Source organism: Thamnophis elegans, chromosome 13 (assembly GCF_009769535.1).
Source record: "Thamnophis elegans isolate rThaEle1 chromosome 13, rThaEle1.pri, whole genome shotgun sequence".
NCBI lineage: Eukaryota > Metazoa > Chordata > Lepidosauria > Squamata > Colubridae > Thamnophis > Thamnophis elegans.
Genome location: NC_045553.1, coordinates 20,327,405 through 20,354,547, shown reverse-complemented (window position 1 = coordinate 20,354,547; position 27,143 = coordinate 20,327,405). Strand labels below are relative to the sequence as shown.

The window sequence follows — 27,143 nt, the reverse complement described above, 5'->3', positions numbered from 1 at the left end:
TGCCGTCTCTCCCGTCCACCCCGAGCTGGGAGCGCATGCGCAGCGGTAGAGTGGAAGGTGGGCTTCTTTCACATCGCCGGTCGGGCGTCCCCATGAGGAGAAGGAGGCGGCGGCGGCGGTTGGGCGGGCGAGGATGGGCTCGTTGAGCAGCCGCGTGTGGGGGGGTCCCAGAGCCGGGGCGGTGGAGGGGGCGGGGGGACGGAGGGGCGACGGGACCCTCCCCAAACGGAAGCGGGGCGAGGGGCTGAGCGAGAGCGAGAGCGGCGAGGAGAGCGACGGCGAGGAGCGGCTGCTCAGCACCCCCAGGAGGTAGGGGCGGAAAGGGCCCGGAGGGGCCGCTTGGCGCTCGGGTGAGGGGGGGGCGGCCCAGGGGGGAGGGGGCAGGTGAGGCGCTGCTCTCCAGCGGAGCTTCCAGGCCTCCCGGAACAGCAACAAAGCCTCCGAGGTCATCTAGTCCACCCCCTGCAGGAGACTCCCTGCCATTTCCGACAAGAGATTGTCCAGTCTCCTCTTTAATACCTCTAGTGATGGAAGCACCTACAATTTCTGGAGCTAAGGCGTCCCACTGGTTAATTGTTTTCATTATTAGGAGTCTCCAATAGGAGAAAGTAAGGAGTTTTTAGGACTGTTCACCACCTTCAGTTATTTACGAAACAAAAAAGGTGGGAGAAAAAGCCTCTGCACCCATTAGGCAAAGGCAGCAGCATCTCCTCCAAGAAGCGGAAAACTGGACAGCCACTTGTCTGAAATGGTCTAAGTTCTCCTGCTTGAGCCGGGGGCTGGACTAGAAGACCTCCAAGGCCCCTTCCAGCTCATTCATTCTAACTGTTGTTGTTCGTTGCGAAGTCGTGTCCAATCCATCATGACTCCATGGACAATCCAGGCCTTCCTGTCCTCTAGTGTCCTCTGGAGTCCATTTAAGTTCATGTCTTCTGCTTCGGTGACTCCATCCAGTCATCTCCTTCTCTGCCGTCTCCTTCTTCTGCCCTCCATCCTTCCCAGCATGAGGCTCTTCTCCAGGGAGTCCTTCCTTCTCAAGAGGTGTCCAAAGTATTTGAGTTTCGCCTTCAGGATTTTGCCTTCTAAAGAGCAGTCAGGATTGAGCTCCTCTAGGACTGAGCGGTTGGATCGCCTTGCAGTCCAAGGGACTCGCAGGAGTCTTCTCCAGCACCAGAGTTCAAAGGCCTCCATTCTTTGGCCCTCAGCCTTCCTTATGGTCCAACCTTCACAGCCATCCATTGCAACTGGGAAAACCATAGCCTTGACTAGACACACTTTTGTTGGCCGGGTGATGGCTCTGCTTTTTAGGATGCTGTCTAGATTGGCCATTGCTTTCCTCCCCAGGAGCAGGTGTCTTTTAATTTCTTGGCTGCAGTCCTCATCTGTGGTGATCCTGTAGCCCAGGACAATAACATCTGTCACTGCCTCCATTTCTTCCCCATCTATTTACCAGGAATTGAGAGGGCCGGATGCAATGATCTTAGTTTTCTTAATGTTGAGCGTCAAGCCAACTTCTGCACTTTCCTCCTTTACCCGCATCAGGAGGCTCTTTAGTTCCTCTTCATTCTCCCAACTATTTCCCCACAACAACAACAACCCTGGAAGGTGGGTTGGACAGAGAAAGAGGGGCTGAGCCAAAGTCATCCAAACATTCATGGCTGAGGTGGGACTGGGAGTCGCCACCTCCTGGCTTTTAAGCCTGGTGTCCTTTAATAAGCAAGCCAAACTGACTCTGTTGAAGTCCCGATTTTCTGAAAGGGCCGTCCATAAAGTCAACAGCTGCAGAAAGCTGCTGAATAAAAACTCGGGAAAGGGGCTCCCCCCACCCGCCCCATATATTTTTTTTGGAACCTGAAATCCGCTGGTCTGTTAAGATTGGGGGGAAGCCATGCAATCAAATTGAAGGATACTCTCAAAGGGACTTATTATATGGCCTTTAAAGCCCTCAATATTATGTATGATCTTACATATAATATTAAAGAATTAATTTTATGGAGTTCTTGGTGCTTCTGAGTTTGGTTGGTTGCTTATAGATGTTTCTTGACCCAACTAGGTAACATCATCAGGGTGAGTGAGTGTGGGGTTGTTCTTCATTTTTATGTTGCAGAGTATAGATATACCACCTTTATAAGAGATTTCTCTTTACCAAACGAAAAAATAAATAAACCAATGAAGGAAATAGCCTGGAACATTTTCCCTCTGGCAGCCAATATTCAGAAAATCAGAGTTTATTCTAGACAAACTATTATGCAGTAGAAATACTCTTAAGCAAATAGATACAGGGCGGGAACCAAGCCTCTTCATAAACTGGCAGGGCAAGCTACTCCCAGTATATATAAACAGGCAGCCCCCCCCCTTTCCCACAAACTGATAATGTTAAGTAATCTGGTAATGAAATGTCTGCAAGCAAACAACCAAGCTCTGAGGGCCTCAAGAACTCTACAGTGCAACCCTGAGTGAGCTACAGATATCTTTCTTGGTATTTATATCATATATATGTAAGAATTCAACAATTATGTTTTTTTTTTCTAACAGGAAAAAGCTAAAAAGCACTTCAAAGTATATTTATCAGACTCTGTTTCTGAATGGTGAAAACAGTGATGTTAAAATATGTGCCCTGGGAGAAGAATGGAACTTGCACAAGATATACCTCTGTCAGGTAAAAATGGCCTTTTGTCTTTCTCGGATCTCCACTATTATTAGGAAGCAGGCCTCAGACCTTTTCATTTCATACTCAAACGCAGAGCTCCGCTGCCTTGAATGAAGTCCAGAAAACACAGGTACTACTGGTTTTCCTTGAGACTCAGTCCATGCACTGTTAAGCCAATTTGTTTCTCTACCATTCAGAGGCCTTTCAAACATACAATGTATGCATCCATCCAAGTTTATAATGTTTAATAATGGTGTTTTAGCAAACCATGTTTAGGTGTAATGTGTGTATTACAGGTTATCCTCAATTTATTATCTTTGTAAGGTGGTTCAAAATTATGAGGGTCTTTAAAAATGTGACTTACTACCTATCCCGAAAGTTACAACTCTTGCACCATCCCCATGGTCGCAATTGCAATTTGGGTACTTGGAAAGGGTCTTACATTTACAGCTTCTTGCGGTCATGTCATCATAATTTGTGACCTTCCCAGCCAGCTTCTGCCAACAAAGTCAGTCAGCAAATATGGATTTTCTGAATGACCATGTGATTTAATTAATGAACATCATAAAAATGGTCATAAAATATGGTCTGGTCTTGTGATGACTTACAACCATACTGACTTCTGGTCCCAATAGTGATCAGAAATCTAGGAAACTGAAATACAGCAGTTAGACAAATATTAGTCCACAGTCACAATATTCCATTCTATTTGTATCAGAGCAGCAGAGAGCTAATGATATATTAACACAATTTATGAATAAGACAGATTTGTCGGGGTTAAGGAAATGGAACAAGAACAATATTGCTGTACAAATAGATTTTATTTTTTTAATCTCTCAGTCTTAAACATTAGTGAGTGATAGCAGCTCATAATGAGTCACCTCCAGCTGGGATGTGAACTTCTAGTAAACAGTATTTTTCTCCTCATTAGATCAAAAACTAGCAATTTCAATTTTATAAGTAATGCACTTTAATGAAAAGGTATACCTAAGTGTATGTACTGTATGTATTGATTTATCTACCTGTATTTATCTACCTGTATAGAAATGTCAACACATCACACACTGCCCCTCCTCTCCCCCAATAATTATATGTGTTGTGTGTAGTTCCTTCAATATCTATATATAATTGTGGCCAAGGTTTAGGTAGTATATATTTGTGATGCTGTTATATATTTTTTCTGATCACTTATCACTTGGATGCAATCTGTCCACTTATATAAATTAACTATAAGACAGCTTTGGCCGGCCCCTCCCTCTTTGCTTTGCATGCTGGTTCCTGTTTAAGTAATCCACAGTGTCCTGTTACCGCCAAGTTGATAAAGTGTGGTTTAATGCTAGTTTATTAACCAAATTTGAAACCAGAGCTTAATCTTAGTTTCCGTTCCTGGAGCAATCGTTCCATCATTTCCCATTTTAGATGCAATGAAAGCCCATTTATTCTGTTCAGATCAAAGTATTAAAACTAGTGCATGGAGATGGAGAGGGTTGGTGGGCAAATGAAGCAATTGGTTTAGAATATGAGTAAGATTGAAATGTATCTTCAAATTAAGAGTGAAAAATAGAAAATTTAATTCAAGTGTAACTATCTTAGTTCCTCTTACTATGGAAATAATATTGTGTTATACCTTCTTATCATATATATCTTTTAATTCCAAGGGTTGTAAAATTATTTAAAAACATGACTTTTCTGTTTGTAGTCTGGCTACTTTTCAAGTATGTTCAGTGGGTCTTGGAGAGAATCCGGAATGGACACAATAGAATTGGAAATTCCTGATCAGAATATTGACATAGAAGGTAAGCAAGGAATCCTCCTCTTTGGACTCTTTCTAACCTAAAAGTCTCAAATTGCAATAGATTACAGATCAGGTTTTCTAGAACAAAGCTGGGTAGTTATAAATTATCTTTGGAAGGATTTTCCAATATGTTATCTCCTTGTTGCACAATACATTTTAGCAAAACTCATTTTGCTAAGTAGTTAAGTATCAGAAAAATGGATTTCTACATTTGGTAGTATTAGACCCCAATTATGGTGACTCCTGTACTTAAATTCACCATTTGTCCTACTTAGGGTTTTACATTTTTTTAAAATATCACCTGATCTACCGCTTCTTAATATTCTGAGCATCTTCTTGTTGTTACTATGTGTAAAATAATTTGAGAAATAATACTTTGTATGTCATCCTTAATAGACCATACTGAATTGGAAAAAAATAAACGTATAACTTGTTCTCCTGTGCACTGCTTGGGGAATCTAAACATGGGTTAACTTTGTCCATTAGCCTAGAGATTGAGTTATGTAAATTGATGGCCACGCCTCCTCTGACTGGACTTGTTCAGTTTTTTAACTCAGTCCAGCCTAAAGAGACGCAAAAACGTTTCTCCCTAGGTTAGTAGATGCAGAATTACATCGTAGGAGTCAACGATCCAGAAACTTGATTTCTGCCAAAGATTTAGCCACTTCTCAGACTGATCCCCCTTTTCCCTTGCCTTCCATCTACAGCGAGGGCTCTGTTCTGGGGGAGGAAGTGGAAATATTGGATCTAGAGTTACTGGATGATGAAGGTGTGGTCCAGGATAAAGTTCCCTTCTTGGACCTCTTCAGGCCGGCCTTATTTAAATCCTTACTTTATAAGGCCAAGGCCACCTCCAATTTGGGGGGAACAACCACCCAAGCGAGCACTGAAGTGGGTCTTGACCCCACAAAACGCTTGTTTGCCGAACAAGTGCAAGAGCAGGAGGCTATTCCATCGCCCAAATTGTTTTTGGACGTGATCCAAAAACAATGGTCCTAGGCCACCACAGTCTCACCTCCTAGCAACGGAGACAGGAAGCTTTACGCTTCCATACCGGAATTAGACACCATGTTACAGGTTCCCACTGTCGATCCTCCAATAGCGGCTTTGGCTTCCCCAGCTCACATTCCATCCGAGATCTCAGAAGGTTTGAAGGCTGAGGACCGCAAGGCAGAGCTAGTTAGTCTCTAAGGTGGGGCGTGGGAGGAGTCACTGAATGGGGGTATTGTTACGGCCCAATTGCCTGAAGACTGAGGAAATCTGAGGTCACTCTCCCTGTTCCTCCTGGTGACTCGCCAGATTAACCTCAGTCTTCGGCCTAACAGGAGCTATTCAGTGACTCTCCAGTGAATAGTGTTAGTTGGATATTTTGTAGACTTTTTTCCCTTTTGCAGCATCCACAGGATTTTCCTACAGCTTTTATTTTACTTATGAAATTTTCCATCCCTCCTACCTTGAATTTTGTGCCCTTTCCTGCCTGCCTAGCCGCAATCCGCGCTCGTGCAGATTTGCAGGCCCCGCAGCACCGGCTCCCGGTGAAAGGGGGTGGGTGGGTGCAAGAAGCCAAGCCTCACAGCAGCTGCCCTCCGGAGGTGAAGAGGAAGCCATCGGAGCTACGAAGACTCCGGAGGCAACGAGAAGAGGAAGGAGCGGTTCAGCGGGACCAATCTAGGCATTCGGACCACGTGGTCGGCGGTCGCCATCTTGGAAGCAAGGGCGCACACACGCAGAGCACTAAGGAGACTGTTGCAGTCTCCCAGCTCACCAGCACCACACGGAAACAACTTCTTCGGGCCCGATTCCCTCGGCCATCTGTGGAGGGCCAGCACAGGCGGTGCAGCAGCCTCTGATTGACCCGCAGGCCAGCGGGCGCCTAGGAGGACTGCGGAGCCCAGAGGAGCAGTGGATCGGCGAGCAGAGCCCTTGTGGAGGTAGAGAGAGAGAGAGAGAAAGACTTACAGTGAGTACTGCGATGGCGAATGCCACGAAGAGCAAGGGAGCCAGGGCTCCCAGCTCTCTAGGGCCTGCTGATCCAGGTGAGGGAACCTCTAAGAGGGTAGGCCCCAGGCCCAGGGGAAGATCACCTCCTAGGAAGTGTTCTTCCAAATCCTCTGGAAGGGAGAGGCCTAGGCAGGAGGCCCCATCTACCAGGGCGACCAGCAGGAGGGCTAGGGATTGCATCAGCCCCTCCCCAGCTAGATCTCGCTCTCCCTGCAGCCCCCTTCCCTCTCCCAGGAACCTGGATCCCCAGGTCCAGCGAGGCACTCAAGGGAACGCAGTCCCTTGTCCCCCCCTCTATCTCTTTCCCACTCTCCAGGGCCAAGGGGGGGATCTCTTTGGACGCAGGACAGGGGGCTCTTCCAGGCACCCTTTGGCCCCTCAGGCCCCAGAGCGCAGGGACTACAGGGAACCTCCTACCCTTTCCCCTGCCTACCCAGAACTGCCAGAGGGTTTCCAGAATGTGCTGGCCAGGGCGATTGCAGATGGCTTTGCCTCAGGCATGCAGCACCAGTTTCAGGTAACCAGACCCCGGTCTACCCGTGGGGACCCACTGGATCACACAGCCAGGCCAGACTCTCCACCCCCCAGGGACCCCCGAGCCTCATCACCTTCCACTGCCAGCGAGGGATCAGAGTCGGGGGGAGGAACAGAAGGATTTGGGGCTTTCGAAAGATGAGGATCCATCTCCCTCAGAAGCCTCCTCCATTGCAGGGTTGTTTTCCCCCTCGTCATTCAGTTCCCTTCTGCGCAAGGCTAGGGCCACAGCAGATCTGGAGCCTCCTCCAGATGCTAGCCAGAACCCCACCCCCAGCACTAGTGGGGAGAAGAAGAAGCAGGGCCCCTTTCACAGGCCCCCAGTGGAGAAGGAGGAGATTCCAACTCCAGACCTTTTCATGGAGGCGCTCAAGTCCCAGTGGACCAAGTTAGGGTCCTTCCCCACCTCTGGGAGCAATGACCGTAGGTTCTACAATTTAAACCCAGCTTTCACCCAAGCATTGCAGGTGCCCTCCGTGGACGCTCCAGTGGCAGCGTTGGCTTCCGCTTCCTCCGTAGTAACAGGAGACATCTCCATCTGTCTTAAGGCAGAGGACAGGAGAGCGGAGCTGGTCATGCTTAAGACCTTCCAGGCCGCTTTGTGGGCCATCAGGGTGGCGGCGACTGCATCCTTCTTTAATAGGTCCGCCATCTTGTGGCTGGAGCAGATCCGGGACAGGACGCCCGCCTCAGATGTAAGACTTCAGCAGGACATCACGAAGCTGCTGGCAGCGACTCAGTTCTCAGCCGACACAACCTTGGATGAGGTAAAGTATTCCTCCAGGGCTCTATCATCTTCTGTGGTGTCTAGACGCCTTCTATCGCTTCATCATTGACAGGCTGATTTCTGGACAAAGTGGCCCCTGGCGGAGGCGGAATACACAGGAGACAAGCTCTTTGGACCTGCTCTGGACTCCATCCTCGTCGAGAATAAGAATAAAAGGAAGGTTTTCCTGTCCACCACCAGACGCACAGACCACCGAGCGGCGCCATATGCCAGAAGGGCTTCGGACCGACCACCGGAATAGGACAACCAGTCTCACAGTACTCTGCACCCAGGTATTCCAGACAGGGGGACAGGCAGTTCTCCAGGGAGAGGTTCAGACCTCAACAGGGCGGCAAGTGGCCCTTTCGAGGAGGGGGCGGCTGCTCCTTCCGCAGGGGTAAGTGATTCGGGATCGAATCTACCCATTGGCGGTCGCCTTTCCTTTTTCACAGTTCGCTGGGAAGGCATCACCTCAGATGCCTGGGTCCTCCAAACCATCAAGGCAGGACTCCACCTGGAGTTCCGCTCTCTTCCGCCCAGTAGATTCCGCACCTTTCCCTCCTCCAAGAACCCGGCTAAGCGCGCTCTCATGCGCGAAGCCATTCGCCACCTCCTGGACATTAGTGTCATAGAGCCGGTCCCGGAGGAGGAGAAGGGTTCAGGATTCTACTCACACCTTTTCCTAGTTCCCAAAGGTTCAGGGGGATGGAGAGCCATCTTAGACCTTAAGCTCTTGAACTCCAGGATAGTCTACCGGAAGTTCAAGATGGCCTCTCTCAAATCCATCTTGGAGGGGGTCAGGGAAGGGAATTTCCTAGCCTCCATCGACCTCACGGAGGCCTACCTTCACATTATGATCGCCCCTGACCATCACAGGTTTCTCAGGTTCTCCTACCAGGGAGACCATTACCAATACAGGGCCCTTCCCTTCGGTCTGGCATCTGCCCCCAGAACCTTCACCAAGGTAATGGCCGCAGCCGCGGCTTACCTCCGTTCCCTTCCGGTCCAATTACAGTGTTATTTAGATGACATCTTAGTCCTAGCCCCCTCAGCTCCCCGCGCAGAGAGGGATTTAGCTACCACCATCAGTACCTTGTCATCCCTGGGGTTCTCGATTAATTTCGAGAAGAGCCACCTAACTCCCTCCACCAGGCTCCAGCATCTGGGTACCATTATAGATTCAGTGGAGGGTAGGGTCTTCCTATCCCAGGAGCACGGGCACAGCATCGTGGAATTGGTCCAGGAGATTCGCAGGCTCCGATTTGTTTCCGTAGCATTTCTCTCCAGGCTCCTCGGGAAGCTCATTTCCTGCATTGGGATCGTCCCCTGGGCTCGCCTCCATGCCAGAGACCTGCAGTGGTTCCTACTTCCCCACCAGAGGAACGGAACATCTGACGCCAGCTTCAAGATCTTGGGACCACGCAGGTACTGCTCTCCCTTCGCTGGTGGAGGCCCTCCTCCCTGGCGAAGAGGTCTCTTTTCAGGGAACCGGACAGGCTGGTCCTTACCACGGATGCAAGTCTGTTCGGCTGGGGAGCCCACCTGCAGTCCCAGCTGGCCCAGGGCCGGTGGACGCCGATGGACCTGCGGAGGAACATCAACTGGCTGGAGCTAAGGGCAATCCACCTAGCCCTTCGCCAGTTCAAGCAGACGGTCACCGGGAAGCACGTCCTGTTTCTCACGTACAACGTGGCAGCAAAGGCTCACATCAACAAGCAGGGGGGCACTCACTCCGTGGCTCTTCGTGACGCAAAGCGCCTGGGGTGGTGGGCGGAGCGGAACCTCCTGTCAATTCGAGTAGAGCACATTTCCAGAGTGGATAACCAACAGGCAGACTGGCTCAGCAGGGAGACGGTGGACCACAGGGAGTGGCAACTTCATCCCAGCACCTTTGCCCAGATCAGCCAGAGGTTCGGTCATCCGACGATGGACCTCTTTGCCACTCCATCGAACACACAGGTTCCGAAGTTCACTACATTGCAGGTGGACGGCAGGCCTCCTGTACGCCTTCTCCCTGCTCCCCCTCATCCCAGGGGTCATGAGGAAGCTAGTAGCAGAGAGGGCAGAGATCATCCTAGTAGCCCCTCACTGTCCACGGTGACCCTGGTTCGTGGATCTGGTGGAGTTGTCAGTCCTCCCCCCTTGACGTCTCCCACGGGAGAGGGTAGAGCTGCGCCAGGGGAGTCTGATCCACCCAGACCCAGAGTGGCTCAATCTAACCGCCTGGAGCGGGAGCAATTGAGGGTGTCCCAGATCTCTTCTAGAGTCATCAGCACCCTGGAGGCTTCCAGAAGGAAATCCACTACCCGCATTTATGATGCGACATGGGCCGCCTTCGCTGGCTGGAGCCAACCCAGGCAGGTAGAACTGTCATCAGCCTCCGTCCCTCAGGTCCTGGACTTCCTCCAGGACGGCTTGGATAAAGGTTTGGCTCACAACACCCTACGCAGACGGCTCTAACTACCATCCTCCGAGGGGAGGGTTCACAGTCCCTCTCCCAGGTTCCAGTCATCAAGAGATTCCTTAGGGGAGCGGCCAGCCTCCGGTGGTCCACCAGTTCCCCTCCTGGAATCTTCCCACTGTTCTCCAGGCACTCCTGGAGCCACCCTTCGAACCCCTTAGGGAGGTTACCCTTCAACATCTCACCCTCAAGGTTGTCTTCCTTGTGGCAATCACCTCAGCCAGGATGGTTTCTGAACTTAACGCTCTTTCTTCTATGGCCGACCTCTGTACCTTCCACAATAAAAGGGTCGTCCTCAGACCTAGCAATAGCAGTTAGACTTATATACCGCTTCATAGGGCTTTCAGCCCTCTCTAAGCAGTTTACAGAGTCAGCATATTGCCCCCAACAACAATCCGGGTCCTCATTTTACCCACCTCGGAAGGATGGAAGGCTGAGTCAACCCTGAGCCGGTGAGATTTGAACAGCCGAACTGCAGAACTGCAGTCAGCTGAAGTAGCCTGCAGTGCTGCATTTAACCACTGCGCCACCTCGGCTCTTGACCTGGCCTTCATGCCCAAGGTCAATTCCCCCTTCCACAGGGGACAAGAGATCATTCTCCCAGACTTCTGCCCTCACCCTTCCTCCGAGAGGGAGACGTCCTGGCACCGCCTAGACGTAAGAAGGGCCCTGCGCATTTACCTCAAGCGCACAGCCCCCTTCAGATGGTCGGAGGCACTGTTTGTCTCCTACCATCCGTCTGCCAAAGGCGCTAAGGTCTCGCCTACCACCATCAGCAGGTGGATTAGGGTGGCCATCTCCAAGGCCTATGAGGCCCGAGGGCTGCCCGTGCCACAGGGCATTACTGCACACTCCACCAGGAGTGCAGCCACCTCAGCGGCCTGGACCACTCAGGCCCCCATCAAGGACATCTGCAGAGCTGCAGCCTGGTCCTCTCCTTCACCATTCATCAAACATGGATGAAGGCTAGATACCTATGCCTCAGCTGAGGCATCCTTCGGGAGGCGGGTTCTTCAGGTGTCTTGGACACTCTGGAAACTCAGGCCCAATAACCCTTCCCATGGACATCTAGCTTGGGTATGTCCCATTCAGTGACTCCTCCCACGCCCCACCTTGGAGACTGTCAGTTGGTACTACCTGAACTGCATGTCTCAAGGGTGGGCGTGGGAGCAGTCACTTCCCGCCCGTCAGGCTCCAGTGCCGGGCCTGAGTGCCATTCACAGACCATTCACGTTTCAGGAAGAGAAGCTGCCGTTGGTTTTGTTTTCTTCTCTTTCCTTCCAGGTCCTTCTTCCGAACCCTCAGTTAATCTGGGGAGTCACCAGGAGGAACAGGGGGGAGTGACCTCAGATTTCCTCCGTCTCCAGGCAATTGGGCCGTAACAATACCCCCATTCAGTGACTCCTCCCATGCCCACCCTTGAGACATGCAGTTCAGGTAGGACCAACTGACATTCGCAAAACACACCAGTTGGCTGCCTGGGCATTGATTGCCGCTACGGCAGCCTCGTTCTTCAATAGAACGTCTTTAGTCTGGTTAAGACAGCTACAGGAGAGGTTAGCTCCAGAGGATTTGCGACTTCATCAGGATGTCATCAAACTGCTGGCGGCCTTGGAATTCTCCTCTGATGCCACGCTCAATGCGGCCAAGTTCGCATCCTGAACTGTGGCATATAACATAGCGTCTCGTCGCCTCTTATGGCTACCCCATTGGCAGGCAGACGTACGGTCTAAATGGTGCCTTGCTTCCACCCCCTTCAAGGGCGGTTCCCTCTTTGGAGCAGCACTAGACCCTATATTGATTGAGATGAGGGACAAGCGAAAGGTGCTCCCTTCAACCACCAGGCGCACGGATAGGAGGCAACAGCCTTATCCTCGAAGGCAGCCCTTTCGCGTTGGGGATTCGGGGTACTCTCCCCTTCCCTATACCCCTCTATCTAATAGATCCTTTTCTCAATCTCAGGACAGGTTTCAAGACAGAGCCAATACTAGAGACAGAGGTAGGCACCAGCACCAACAGCAGACCCTATTCGTGTCTTTCCAACCAGCCACCATGGGCCAGAAGGCATCCTCTCATACTATCGGCTGCTGGCTGAGGGCGTGTATTGCCCTCGCCTAAAATTGTCATTCCCGACCGGTTCCCAGTCGCATCACTCCCCATTCTACCAGGAGTGCGGCCACGACAGCAGCCTGGGCAACACAAGCCTCAGCAGAGGACATCCGCAGGGCAGCGACCTGGTCATCGCCATCACCCTTTATCCACCATTACAAAGTGGACGTTTATGCCTCGGCTGAGGTGTCCTTTGGACGATGCGTGCTGCAAAGGGTAGCTTCTTCGGCTACGGCACCAGACCAGCCTCGCTCCCTCCCCTGAAATCTATTGCTTTGGCATGTCCCATGCTTGGATTCCCCAAGCAGCACACAGGAGAACGACCGTTGACTTACCTGAACGGTCCTTCTATGTGCACTGGGAGGGGAATCCAAGCCCGCCCTCGGCTTCAGCTGTTCTGGGCCTGGACTTCCTTTTTTCCTATGACATTCTGACTTACCTTGACTTCTAGTCTTCCTTTTGCTTCTCTCGAATCGGCTGATCCTTCGTACAAAACTGAACCCTTCCAGTCAGAGGAGGCGTGGCCAGCAATTTGCATAACTCAGTCTCTAGGCTAGTGGACAAAGTTAACCCATGCTTGGATTCCCCTCGCAGCGCACATAGAAGGACCGTTCAGGTAAGTCAACAGTCGTTTTCCATGTATGAGTAGCCTTAGGATGTGGTTTTCTTTAGCCTTACAGGTTGCCTTTGGCTCACTTTACCGGGATGAAGTGTTAATCAACCCTAGCAGAGTCATTGCCCTTCTAGCAGCTGCCAGCATGTTACAGCTGGTAAGTGGAAATGGCTCCCTGCTTTTACAGATCTTTGCTTGGCAAAGTACAGGGCTTTCAGTCCATTCTTCTGAGTTCGGTAAAGTGAGGATCCAGATAGTTGGGGGCAATAGGCTGACTCTGTAAACCGCTTAGAGAGGGCTGTGAAGCAGTATATAAGTCTAAGTGCTGTTGCTATCTTCATTTATAATCTGGGGATGAGCACATGGTCATTGCCACATCGTTTCCGTTATCCTATGGCCATGTTTTCAAGCACCTGCTTAGCAATATCACAATGTCTCTTAACTCATCTTGAATGGCAGAACTGAGAAAGAGATTTTCTTGCTATCTCTTGCCCTCCTCCCCTGTCTAGATGGGAGCATATAAATGAATGACTGATGCTGGAAGCACAAGGTCTTCTTATGTGGCCTTCAGAAATGTGTTCAGAAAGGTTAGGATGCCTCTTACCTCAAAATTAAACATCGGGGTACCAGTCCTTCCCTTTTCTCCTTCTGTTACAAATACAATATAATTTTGTATGATCAAGGTTGAGACTGGTGGCGCAGTGGTTAAATGCAGCACTGCAGGCTACTGCTAGATCAGCAGGTCAGCGGTTCAAATCTCACCGGCTCAGGGTTGACTCAGCCTTCCATCCTTCCGAGGTGGGTAAAATGAGGACCCAGATTGTTGGGGGCAATATGCTGACTCTCTGTAAACCGCTTAGAGAGGCCTGAAAGGCCTATGAAGCGGTATATAAGTCTACTGCTATGCTATGGTAGTATATCGTATAGTCCAGATGAAGCCAAAGTGTATCTAGATAGTCATTGCTTGCATTTTTGCCAGCTAGCTTGAGGTAAGGGCACTCCCTGCAGCATTAGGCTTGGGAGTAAGGATTTATTTTGCACCATTATATGTTTACAGGATGGCTTAATACAGCAGTGTGGTGAGACAATGAAGGAAACAATTAATGCAAAAACCGTGTGTGGTTACTATAATTCTGCGGGAACATATGGATTAGATTCTTTGAAAAAAAAGTAAGTATTGGCACTAAGAAAGGTTTTGTTGAAGAAAATTAGTGTGACTCCTCTTTCATTTTCTAATGTGATGTCGGCTTTGAGAAGCATATCATGTGATATTTTTCAGCAGAAACCTTGCTGCTTATCTATCAAAGAACATTAGAAACATGTATAGGAAATTAAAAATTGAACAATCGCAGTATGTAGTCCATTATGGTCTGATGATAGACAGGGTTGATTGGATGGGCTGTGGAATATGATGGCTGTGGGCTTCCTATTTTACTATAACATCTGGGGGGGAAATGCCCAGCAGCTTACTAGAAACATCCATTGCATCTCATCGCATTACCTGTGTGCTATGAAAGGATTTCCTTATTTTAAATTTAGGTGTCTTGAGTGGCTCTTGAACAATCTGATGACCCACCAGAGTGTGGAACTCCTCAAAGAACTCAGGTATTGAGTTTTTGGAATTAACCCAGATATTATGGAAACTTGTTTAGCCTAATAAAATGCAGTTCAGATAATTTGTTGAACTGAACACAAGCCATGCCCTTTGCCTTTCAGCATAAACCTCATGAAACAGCTGATTAGTTCCTCTAACCTGTTTGTCATGCAAGTAGAAATGGACATATATACTGCTTTAAAGAAGGTACCAATATTTAATATCATCCGTTTGTTCCAAGTTTTGTTTTAATGGTGCAAAAATACTCTTTAAAACCCCACTGTCATTTCTTCCAAATTGAGAGTATTCTTACAGACCGAAGTTACCTTGCCTGCCTGTTCTGATAGCACAGGGTACTTAAAGAAGTACAAAAAAAAGTTATATGCATACAGAATAACTATTTCTATGGTTACCTTCTTTCCTTTTTTACTCTATAAAAATGATCAGCTTCCTCTTTCTTCTCTTTTGCTGTTATCTTTTTTGCTTGCTTTCCTTTTAGTGATGTGGCCAGTTATCCCGTTAATTTCATTCTAACAGAAGAAGAAACTCTCATCACTTTATCAAAAAACCCAAGAAATTAATTGTACTAGACTGCAGTGTTATTGTGATGCTTTTATTCCCAAATACAAGTCATAATATTCTCTATCCGCAAACAATTTTTAGTAGAAACACGGTGTGTAAATAGGTATAAAGCTTTACTACTACATTCGTATCGGGATTGCACTTGGGTATTGTAAGGATTGAATGGTGACATCACTATTTCCTTGGGGCTCCAAGTTGGGGGCTCCTTTCATGTCCCCATTAATTTCCCACTGAGGTGGTACCCATTTATCTACTTGCAGTTGACTGCTTTCAAACTGCTGAGTCGGCATGAACTGGAGCATGTGACGGGAACTCACCCCGTTCCGTGGCAACAGCCAGGTCTCGAACATGAGCCTGCCAATAGTCAGCCCAGCATCCTAACCTTGTGAGCCAATGTGCTCCTCAAGCTTTAGTTCCTTAGTGAATGGCTGAAGTGAACCTTACGGCTGTTCCTTTGTTTTATGCAGTGGATGTTCCTTCAGCTGCTGCCTTCTTGGAATGGATCGTTGAAACAGCTGTTAAGTGAAGCAGATGCCTGGTTCTGCAAGCGCCGGAAAGGTCCGTATGAAATGCTTTGTGAATAGTTTGCATGTTGGAAATCTCTGAAGCAGAAGATACAGTATCATAACTCTTCATTATGGGGTGTTCCATATTGGCCCAACATTTCTCTTGTGCGGGATGGGGAATTTATAAACCATAATCTTCCACTAGTTTTCCCTCTGAGTCACTTTTACTTTTGAAAGCAAATCAGGATATAATCCTATTAAACTGTATCCAAATTGACTTCTCCATTGGGATTGATAAACTGCCTACAGACTGCAGGGCTGTTTTTTACTTAATAGTAAAAATACATTCGAATCTGCTTTAACTTTTCAGATTTTGAGGATGGGATCTCATTTTTGGAAACAGAACAAGGATATGCATTTATACCTGTGTTCAAATATCTGAGGCTGCAGTATATAATCAGCGATCTGGCATCTGCAAGAATTATTGAAAGAGACAGCCTGATCCCTGCAGGTAAGAATGGAGTGGACAGTTTTCTTTCTCTATCATGCCAGGCACTGGAGAAAGTAAAATCAGAATTGCGTTTATGGTTCTTTGGAAAAGTCCCCACATAACAATTTGGGCGCCACCAATGTGGATGGGCCTTGGCAGTAAAATTGGCAAATCACTGAATCTAGTTTCAGGCACTTCAGCTAGTTTGTAGCTAGATTTAAATTATTTCTCTACTTCGCTAAACTTGTTGCTTAAGGGGGTCTACTGGTTAATGACCACAATAAAGTGATTTGAATTTGTTGCTACGGTATTTGATTTTAGACTGTTTTTTTAAAAAACTTTTGCGTCTATGGGGGGTAAATAAAGTGCTCAGAGTCTTGTAAAATGCTTTAACTTTCTTGCCTCGTTTATAAAAGGCGCACTTTGGTCTTTCTAAATTTTAGACTGGCTGTTCTCTGTTTACAAACAGCAGTGGTTTGCCATGCTTAGAGCAGAACAAGACAATGACTTTGGGTATGTATAATGCCTCTTTCTCTGTCACTGGGAAACACACACCTTGCAATGTTCCTGCCAGGAGAAAACAAATTTCAGCTTTTCTTACAAAGTAACTGAAAAGCGGCCTAGATATTCCTTATTCATTTCAAAAGATTTTTGGTGTAGTTGCAGCAATACTTTATTATATAATCAAAAGTGGAAAGGCTCCACACCACCAACCCCGTAGGAATGCTCGGGGAAGATGATGGGATTTACAGAGATGGCTAAAGGAACTTCTTTGCAAGGTGGACATTTGTGGCAGCTTAGAAACAGTCACAACAACAGTGCCCCAATCTCTGCCTTGAATGCCCTGGAGCAGCCATGCGGCATTGGGGGAAGGGGAGGGTTCCATGTGCACGGCTTCCACAAATGCCGCTTTGTGCGCCCTCGCCCACCACAGCCCAGTTCCGAATAGTCTGCAGCCCCACAGTGGACCGCAAACAGGATTACAGGGTTTTGTTTTGGGGTGGGGGTGGGGGGGGTTGGTATAAAAAAGAAAAAATGCATTTACAACATTGATGATCAGAAAAAATAGATAATAGAAGAAGCGGGCTTTTTTGGTTATCATAAGTAAAATATAACTTTATACTATACTGTTTTATAGAGAGTAAGGGACAGAGAGATCTAATTATGCTTCCCCTTTGCTGCAAAGGAAATCAGAAGTTGCTCCTTTCATTTGTTCTTTTTCTCTGCAGTTTTGTCTTTATTTTCTTCTGTATTTTTGTTAGTTTTAGCCTCTATTTAAAACTTTAATAAACTTTATATATCTAAAAGGTTTTTAACGTCTTAAGAAACTTCAAACCCCTGAACTTAAATATTTATTTAGGATAAATATGTGGAAGATATTATGAAACCTAAAGATACTATACAGAAGACTTGTTTTGTATGAATTAGTACTTTTTGTAGAGAAAGTCTTTTTTCACCCCAAAATATTGCTTCCCAACAAGCATTATTAAAAGTTTGGCAGAAATAATACATGCTTTGATTTCCAAAAAGTTTTTTTTACTTTACTTTCAATGGAAATCTTGAATAACGTAGCAGACTAGCAAAACAGAGCATGCTTTTCAGTGAATGAAAATTGCTAACGAAGAAAAGCTCAAGATTGAGAGAGAATAGATAATTCTGAATTATGTATAGTTTGTATCTAAATTATGGAAAGTAATCCAGGTTAGTGAATTATTCCCAATTATTCAGAATATAACGAAAGCTAAACTGTTGTAAAGATTGCCAGATTTCTTCTAATGAAAGGAGTCTATTAGAACAGGAATAGGAATAGTTGTCAGTTGATAAGTTATTTTTTTATTCTTGTACTTCTGGTGCTGTTCTGTGAGTCACAATAGGTCCTCTTAAGGTATTCACATTACGGCATTTTAGCCTTGGGTTAAAGTTCTGCATCCTTTATATTGCGGGGCAGGTATAGCTCCTTTGCCAGGTGACTTTCAGTGCATGGAAAGAACTCCTTGCTCTCTTTGTAGCTTAGGGAGAGTAGAGCAGAATGCAGCTCTTTTTCTCATTTGAACCTCATGTATTACCCCTGCCCAAGGGGTGAGTCTTCACAAGCCCTGGACCAAACACTCTTCTCTGCCCCTTCAGCTTTCTCTCCATCACAAGCCACAATATTTGTTCCTGTTCTGGGAAGGGGTGCAAGGGTTTACTAGTGACCTGCTAGGGTGCTGGCTACCCAGCCATGATGTACATAGGGAGTCATTTTCTCATGGCCCAGGAGCTAACTCTTTGATGCATTGGCCAGGAAGGAATTCCAAGACATTTAACAAGACAACTTCCTGGGGAAAAGTGAATGTATTCAGGCGTTAGGATCTGTATGCGGCCATTTAGAATACTTTTCTTGTGCTTTCTTTTGATAGAATGCCATTTTATAGAAAGTTGTTTTATATGTTCAAGGCCTCAAGAGATTAATAAAGAGGAACTAGAAGCAAACAGTATGCGGTGTGGTAGAAAACTTGCCAAAGATGGTGATGTAAGCACAAATATTTTTCCATGTCTTTTTTAAAAATGTTATTTATTTACAGTTTTCATAAGCTGTTTGTTTCCCCAAAGCAGTCTTTCCTTAACTAGATTATTTTACTAGGTTAAATACTTTATGACTGGAAAATATAAAAATGATGACAATACTCATGTAGCCTTTTTAAACCACCCACATGTTGAATTTCCTGAGCTGACACAAAATACGCAAGGTGTCAAAGTGAAGGAGGCCCTTTGCAGGTTACTTAAAGCGTCTCCTTTAGAATTCCCCCATTGATTCAATTACCCTTTTCCCCCACTTTCTTCGTGCAAGTATTGCTGGCGATGGACAGGCTTCAACTTTGGCTTTGATCTGCTGGTCACATACACCAACCGTTACATTGTCTTCAAGCGCAACACGCTCAATCAGCCCTGCAGTGGCTCCGTCAGTCTGCAGCCCCGGAGAAATATCGCTTTCAGGTGGGTTCCCCAACTTTTTCGGCTGGTTCTCCATTGCTAGAAGGCGAGAGAATCACAGCGGAACTTGCTCTTCTTGTCGGCCTCAGTGTTCACCAGCAGTCGATGGAGGAAAGCAGGTCTTTGTTCGTTGAAATCCCTGAAGCAACAGAGTAAGAGAGGGAAAACACAGAAGGTATTTGCCGGAGTTAAAACATTCAGATGTACAGATGTACAGAAGTTTGTGTTTAGGATAATGGTGGAGACCAGCCTGTCACCATGATTATAAATGTAAGGGGTAACAGGCCAAGTCGTCTTCCCAAGCACAAAGGTGTGTCGGGCCTTTTACCAAAGAAGGGCGCTGGATGGCTCCGTGGTTAAAAGACCCGGAGCTTTTGAGACGGAAAGTGAGCAGCCCAGGTTTGAGACCAGAATGCCACGCAACATGGCACGCTCCTGTTCTCGCCCCAGCTCCCAGCCATTCGAAAGCAAGGAAATGTGAGTCGATAAAGGTGCCACTTCATTGGGAAGTAACAACACCCTGTGACCTCATGCTGGCCACATGATAGCAGAAACCTCTTGAGACAGCATTGGCTCACTGGCCCTCGAAACAGAGATGAGCACCGACCACGGCTAGCAGAGCCAAATCCGCAGGGACTCCTAGACGTTTGACAAAAGCAAAATCTGCTCAGAGCTGTGGATGAGCCAATTGGGTGTGTTTTCAGTCTAAAGGACTCTTGTGTGGCCAACACATTGCTCTGGGCACTGTCACCAGACTAGAAGAGATTCCTTTTAGGTTTTTTCCATGCATAGGATATTGCCACTTTTTTGTGTACACAATTATATGGGGGGGGGGGGTTTAACAAAATTGATTTGCTGACCATCTCATATCCAAATAATATTTTCACCCTTCCTTCAAGGAAAAAAACACCACCTCCTTTCTCCGTTGATTTTATTTATTTATTTATTTATCTATCTGTCTATCTATCTATCTATCTATCTATCTATCAAATTTGCAACCACTTAACGTAATTTCTCTTCTGTCCTTAGGCTGCGCATGGCTTCTTTTCATAGCAGTGGGAAGCTTATCTGTAGCAGAACTGCAGGATACCAGATACTATCCCTGGAAAAAGATCAGGTTTGTACATGCAAAGCTTTTGGTTCGTTTTGGCTAGCAAGAGTCAGAGGAGAAAAGGTAGGACTCTCATTAGAAGCAGGAGGGATAAACAGAAATGAACCAGGCTCCACCCTAGGCTATCTTGAAACTATGCTGTTCTGTGACAACCCTGTTTGCAGGCTGCCCTCTAATGGAGGGCTTCTGACTGCTTCAGCTCCACTCAACATCAAGAAGGGGTAGCAGTTGGGCTGCATCTTCAAAGCTGGGAGGCTGCCCATCTTTCTCCCGGCAGAAGACAATCGATAATTCCTTTCCTCACAAACTGCAAAATTTCTGGGCACAAGAAGCAAGGATGTTCGTAAGAATATCCCTTGTGGACTACTTGGTTGCGAGCTATTGGGAGAGGCAGCCAATTCCTTTCATTGTATTCAGGCACTTAAACCTACAAGAAATACCAGTTTGAAGCCTCCTGATACAAATGGAAGCTGGTAGGATAAGCCAACTCCTTGCTGTTTGGGCGGAGGATGCGGCAAGAAAGTCTTTTTTTAAAAGGCAACTAGAGAAATAGGGATTCAACAGATGGATTGATGCTTGATTGAAAATTGCCTCTGAAGTTACATGACAACGTTGTAAAGTTAGTTTCAGAATGTCTAGCCTTTTCTCTAAACCTTTGTGTGGTGGGTGACTATAATGCGGTGGCAGATAGGACAATGGATTACAACCCAGGAAACATCCAAAAGGGGGGGAAATTAAGAGAAAGGAGGAGAGTTCTCCCCAAAACCTTTGAAGACATGAGGGAGGAATATGAATTAAAGGATGTATGGCGTGAACTCCACCCACAGAAACAACAATTTACTTTCTTTTCACATAGACACCAATCCTGTTCTAGGATTGACATGGCCTGGTTGACACCAGAAATTGGGGACTTGATTAAGGAAGCAGCAATTGAGGTCAACACCTGGGCCGATCACAATCCACTCTTATTGGTGTGGAAGGGAGTAAGGCAGGGGAGGAAGAGAAGGTGGATGATGAATACAGAGATAGTGAAAGAACAAGAATTTCAGCAAATGTTTAAAAGGGAAATGAGGTTTTTTTTTAAGAAAATAGGAAAGGAGTAACCCCACAAATACTTTGGGATACGGCCAAGGCTTATATGAGAGGCCTAGCTATTAAACATACAATAGGTACCCACAGGAAAAAATTAGAAGAGAGGGCAAAATGGGTAACTAAACTGGAGGTGGTAGAAAAAGCCTTGCAACAGAACCCACTAGACGATAGGAAAAAAGAAGAAATGGCTAGAATTAAGCATGGGATCTCTCTTTTAGACCAGGAGGATGTTGCTCGAAAACTTAGGGGGATTAAGCAAAACTTTTTTGAGAATGCTAACAAACCGGGTCGCTGGCTCTCTTATAGACTTCGAAAAGAAAGAGAGAGCAGACGTATAGCTCAACTGCAGAATAGTAAAGGGGAATTAGTAGAAACCAAGGGGGAGAAACAGGAAATTATCCAAGGCTTTTTTCAGCAACTATATAGTAGGGAAGAAGTTTCTGAGGTCCAAATTAAGGAATTTTTAGATAATGCAAATCTACCCAAGATCTCAAATGAAGCAAAAGGGGTACTGAACCAAAAGATAACAATAGAGGAATTAGAAAAGGCAGTCAAAAAAATGGGAAACAACAAAACTCCTGGCATGGATGGTTTGCCAGTTGAAATCTATAAATCTTTTTTGGAAATTTTAGGACAAGAGATGATAGCAATATTTAATGCTGTCTTGACGGATTCTATTGCACCGAAATCATGGGCCGAGGCTTATATAACCCTTTTGCCTAAAGCTGGAGCTGACCGTACCCAAATTAAAAACTATAGGCCCATTTCACTTTTGAATGTGGATTATAAAATCTTTGCAGCTATATTGGCAGATAGACTCAAATTTTTCCTTAACAAATTTATACACCCTGATCAGAACGGCTTCCTGCCGTCAAGGCATTTGAAAGACAATGTCAGAATTATTTTGGATGCCTTAGAATATTATGAAGCTCGGCCAGATAAACAAGTGGCCTTTATGTTTCTTGACGCACAAAAGGCTTTTGATCGGGTAAACTGGAATTTTATGTTGTCACAACTAGAAAACATGAAGTTTGGAGAAAGCTTCTTAAATGCAATTCGGGCAATTTATGTACGACAAACCGCGATAATATTGGTAAACGGAGAAGAGGCGGGTGACATTGAGATTGGTAAAGGCACAAGACAAGGATGCCCGCTATCCCCCCTACTGTTTATCCTCACATTAGAACCCCTTCTCAGAATAGTGAGAAGTGATACACAAATTAAAGGGTTACGAGCTAAAGCTCAGGAATTTAAGGTCCAGGCTTTTGCCGATGACCTTGTTTTTATCCTGGAGGATCCTATGGCGTCTGGGATACAACTTTTACGTAAAATAGAGGAGTACGGTAGGATAGCGGGGCTACGTATAAACAAAGAGAAGACAAAACTGTTAATTAAGAATATGACTCTGAACCAGAAAAGGGAAGTACAAAGCCTGTTAGGGATCAACATGGCCCACAAAGTACAATATTTGGGAATTTGGCTGACGGAGAGATGTTCCTCTATCAAGGTAGATAACTATATGAAATTGCTACAACAGGTATCCAAAGATATGACTAATTGGAGTAGCAAACAATTGTCTCTGATGGGCAGGATTGCGACAGTCAAGACATATGTATTACCAAAATTTTTGTTTTTGTTTCAAACGGCACCAACTAAATTGGACAAAAATTTTTTTAAATCTTTGGAGACAATAGTGACACAGTTTATATGGCAAGGCAAGAAAGCACGAATCAAAGCCCAAACTTTGCAAAAACGCAGAGAACTGGGAGGCTTCGGAGTACCCAACTGGGAAGCATACTATAACACAGAAATCATGACATGGGTGAAAGATTGGGTGATGTTGAATAGAAGGCGCCTATTGGCTATAGAGGGACATGACCTCCCCCAGGGATGGCATGCCTCCCTCTGGCAAGAAAGAGACACCCCCCATAGGTACTTCATGGGACATTATATTCGGAAGATTTTGATGGGGGTCTGGGAAAAAATGAGGAAAAATATTATCTTAGGGTTCCGTGTTGGTTGGCACCATTAGAGGCCTTAACGCATCCGAGTGTATTTAACTGGACAAGAAACATAACATATAAAGACATCATGACAGAAGATGGCAACATGAAAACAAAGATGGAATTAGAGCAACAGGGCAGGAATTTGGAATGGTGGGAATATTTACAGGTTAGAAACAGGTTTAAAAGTGATAAGGCACGTTTCGGGATCTACCCAAACCCTCAGGGGCTAGATAAGATCTTGTTTGGTGGAGACAAGAAAATGTTACCGAAGATCTACCAATTTTTGACCTGCCAAGATACTAATGAAGAGATGGACAAAAGCCTTCTAATAGTATGGGAGAGAAACCTAGGCTATGAAATTGAAATGGGCAAATGGTGGGATCTATGGAGTAAGACCATTAAACTTACAACATCTACTGCATTCAAAGAAAACATATACAAGATGGTTTATAGGTGGCACTTCCCCCCAACGAGGTTAGCCAAGATGTTTCCTGGGTTATCTCCATTGTGTTGGAAATGTGGAAGAAAGGATGGCACATTCTACCATATTTGGTGGTCCTGTACTGAGGCCACGAAATATTGGAAAAGGATTAAAAAATGGTTAAAAGAGGTTACCGGGGCAAACATTGAATGGAGACCCGAGAACCTTTTACTAAGCATTAAACCAGAAAACATAAGCAGTTCAATATGGCATTTGAGCCTGCATATAATTGTGGCCGCAAGAATAACCTATGCACAATTTTGGAAATCCACTACTATACCGTCGGAAGATGCTATAATTAAAAAGATCTACGAATGTGCAGAAATGGACAGAATGACGGGTTGGCTGAGGGACAAAGGAGAAACAGAACATTATCTTAGCTGGAACCTATGGTATATGTGGGCGACAAGGAGAACAGCAGGGACTTAAAATGGGGAAAGTTAACATAGGTACCGTAATAGATCCCTGAACCTTGCAATGAGAAGATGTGGCTTAGAGACCTAACAATGAGGAAGGAAAGAAAAAACTGGGCTGTGAATGACTGTCACCGCGGGGGGGGGGGGAGGGGGGGGTTGTATGTTTAAAACGGCATTTGTATCTGTATGCTTTACTTTATATTGTTATGTATGATTTGTCTTGCTTATGCCGTTGTATTTATGTCGCTGTATTTTTCTTCCTGTTCTTTAAAGGTAATAATGTTTAATAAAAATTATATTTTAAAAAAAAAAAAAGAAATACCAGTTTGAAGCCTCCTGATACAAATGGAAGCTGGCAGGATAAGCCAACTCCTTGCTGTTTGGGCGGAGGATGCGGCAAGAAAGTCTTTTTTTAAAAGGCAACTAGAGAAATAGGGATTCAACAGATGGATTGATGCTTGATTGAAAATTGCCTCTGAAGTTACATGACAACGTTGTAAAGTTAGTTTCAGAATGTCTAGCCTTTTCTCTAAACCTTTTTTGCAGGGTTTCTGAAAGCATATTTATGTGCAGTCTGATAGTATCTATTTATTTATTTGCTTTTTAGGAACAAGTAGTGATGAATTTGGACAGTAGACTGCTGGTCTTCCCTCTGTACATCTGCTGCAACTTTCTCTATACTTCCCCTGAGAAGAGAAGAGAAAACGATGGGCAGTGAGATAAGCCAGCCAGCCGAGATTGACTTTTGAAACATCTTTTGTGGTCACTCTCATTTGGAAGCTCCTGATGCCCTGAAAGAAACGTCGTGAAATGGTCTTATCTGTTGAAGAGAAAGAGAGGGGCATCTGACATCCTAGGGTGGTCAGCCCATGCCCAGCCGTTATGACTAACGGGTGAGATACGTTGGGAGCTATAGTTTTTGAGGCATTGTGAGCCACTCCTGCTGCAGCAGATATATGGAAATCCCACCTCACCTCTCTACATTCCTATACACCCGTCTGAATAGCTGAAGCTACTTACTGTTACCCCATTTTCTCCTGTGAGTTCTCGGCCCTAGAGGATGAGACATAGAAGGATTGCCACCAGTTTCCTGGCAATACAGGAAGACTTTGAACACCGTTCATTAGCTGGGCCTGCTTAATTAAAAGGGAGTGGGATGATGTATCAATAAAGCCCACAAATTAACTTTAATGGAGAACACAACATTTTTTTATGGTCTCTTGATTTGTTCTTCTGACCAAGCCTTTCATTGTTAAGGGTCAGTTCCCGGCTTGGTGAAATCTCTGGATTGTTTTTAATTCATTATACTTGTAAATAACTTCCTATTGAGTTGAAAACTTTATATATCCTGTTATGTTTCCAAGAAATATATATATTTTTAAGCATTGATTGTATTTTTGAAGAGTCATTTTGTAGAGTCCAGCTGCCTCAATTCAGCATTTTTAATTCATCAGATCCATCATTTAATTCTAAGATATACTTTTTTTTACTTTTGAGGATTTGACTTGAAACAAAAAACCACTCCCAAAGTGAGTGGGTCAGCCTCTGCTAGTCTAGGAGGCCACATCCAGTGCAGAGAAAAATGGCTGTAGCTGAGAATTGCCTTTTGACCCACCCCACCCCACCCCCAGGTCTCTCTGTCGGCTTGTGCTCTGTGGCCAGAAGGGCCCCTGGGGGAAATCCTGGATCCTGTGAAGCTTTCCAGGCACCCAAGTCTCCTGGGACTAAAGGTTCATGCAACGTGTCTCAGGACTACAAAAGCTATCCTGTTAAATACAAGCATTGGGAGCCTGTTTTTACTGAACTCCAACTCGGAGGGGGAATGTAAATCCCATCTTCAGGAATGTAGAATTTTTGAGTTGTATTTTTTTTTATTTGAACACTTTCTTTACTTTGCATAAGATAAAATTGCTATTCCAAAAGTTGCCTATCATTAGCTTGCTATAATATTTAATTCAGAATATATCCCTCATGAGTTACGAAGATAAAATGTCTTGTTCAGGACAGTAAAACAAAGACAGATTGAGAATAAACTATCTGTAGTTTAGAATTCTTCATTGTTTATTTTATTTGGGGGAGGATTCATTATCAATCCTGGCTTCTCTTATATGAACTTTTGTATCCCAGTAAGGACTCACTTATTTTGTTTTTCTGATAAGATATATTATTAAGTAATATTAGGTATAATCTTGTGCTAGCACATTACACAGCTTGGTAATGAAAATAAAATTCAACTTAACTCGAATTAATGCAATTTAATTCCAAAAGGGGAAAGTGTAGTCCTTGTGGCTGCAGAAATGTTCCAGCCAAAATGGGTGGACTGCTTGCTGAAGGCTGTTAGTGGGATTACTGGAATATGTTTAGTGACAATTTATAGAAATCCATTTTCGCCGAGTCAGGAAAGGTTTTCACCCAGTGCTTGCAAGTAGAGAAATGTTGGTCTCAAAAAAGGGCAGTATTTGTAGCTCAGGGTTGAACACTGAGGGCTCCTTGGTGCTCTTGGAGCGTCGTTGTTTTCTTGCAGACATTTCATGATTGGTGTTACCCAGCAGGCTCCCTGTCAATATTAATACTGAATATTTTTATTTACAAGGATGTCTTTTGCCCCACTAGAATCTCCCTGATAGAGAATAGCAATAGCACTTAGACTTATATGCCGCTTCACAGTGCTTGACAGCCCTAAGCTACGGGTGCCAAAATGAAGACCCACAGGCCAGATGCAGCCTGTGGGGTGCTTAAATCTGGCCCACGGGGCCAGCCTGGAAATAGCAAAGGACCAGCCTTCAGGGCCTCTGGCAGCCAAAACAGGACACGAGGGCAGGGTGTTTTCGGGCTGGACAGCCTTCTGCAGCACTCTGCCGGTCAAAATAGGGCGGAAAAACTGGATCCTCTACCTAGGATTGAACTCTCAACCTCCTGATTGGGAGGCAAGAGCTCCACCTCTAGGCACACTCAGTTGCTGC

The 27,143-nt window shown here is 45.7% G+C and overlaps 1 protein-coding gene across 3 annotated transcripts; it reads left to right on the top strand.

The window, feature by feature from the left end:
* The first annotated feature begins 8 nt into the window (after positions 1 to 8).
* GMCL1 (germ cell-less 1, spermatogenesis associated) lies at positions 9 to 26,230 on the top strand. 3 transcript variants are annotated; one of them, XM_032229632.1, is made up of 14 exons: positions 9 to 57; positions 2,536 to 2,659; positions 4,350 to 4,446; positions 12,989 to 13,086; positions 13,987 to 14,099; positions 14,469 to 14,534; positions 14,646 to 14,730; positions 15,573 to 15,663; positions 15,982 to 16,122; positions 16,545 to 16,614; positions 18,538 to 18,613; positions 18,932 to 19,077; positions 20,104 to 20,191; positions 24,788 to 26,230. In XM_032229632.1, exons 3-14 carry the CDS (start codon positions 4,368 to 4,370, stop codon positions 24,896 to 24,898), a joined length of 1,164 nt encoding a protein of 387 aa, XP_032085523.1. In that variant the 5' UTR covers positions 9 to 57; positions 2,536 to 2,659; positions 4,350 to 4,367; the 3' UTR covers positions 24,899 to 26,230. The 3 variants fall into 3 exon arrangements, with proteins under 3 accessions (XP_032085523.1, XP_032085522.1, XP_032085521.1); XM_032229630.1 differs by lacking the exon at positions 9 to 57 and adding an exon at positions 68 to 309; XM_032229631.1 differs by lacking the exons at positions 9 to 57; positions 18,538 to 18,613 and adding an exon at positions 67 to 309.
* Positions 26,231 to 27,143: the final 913 nt, after the last annotated feature.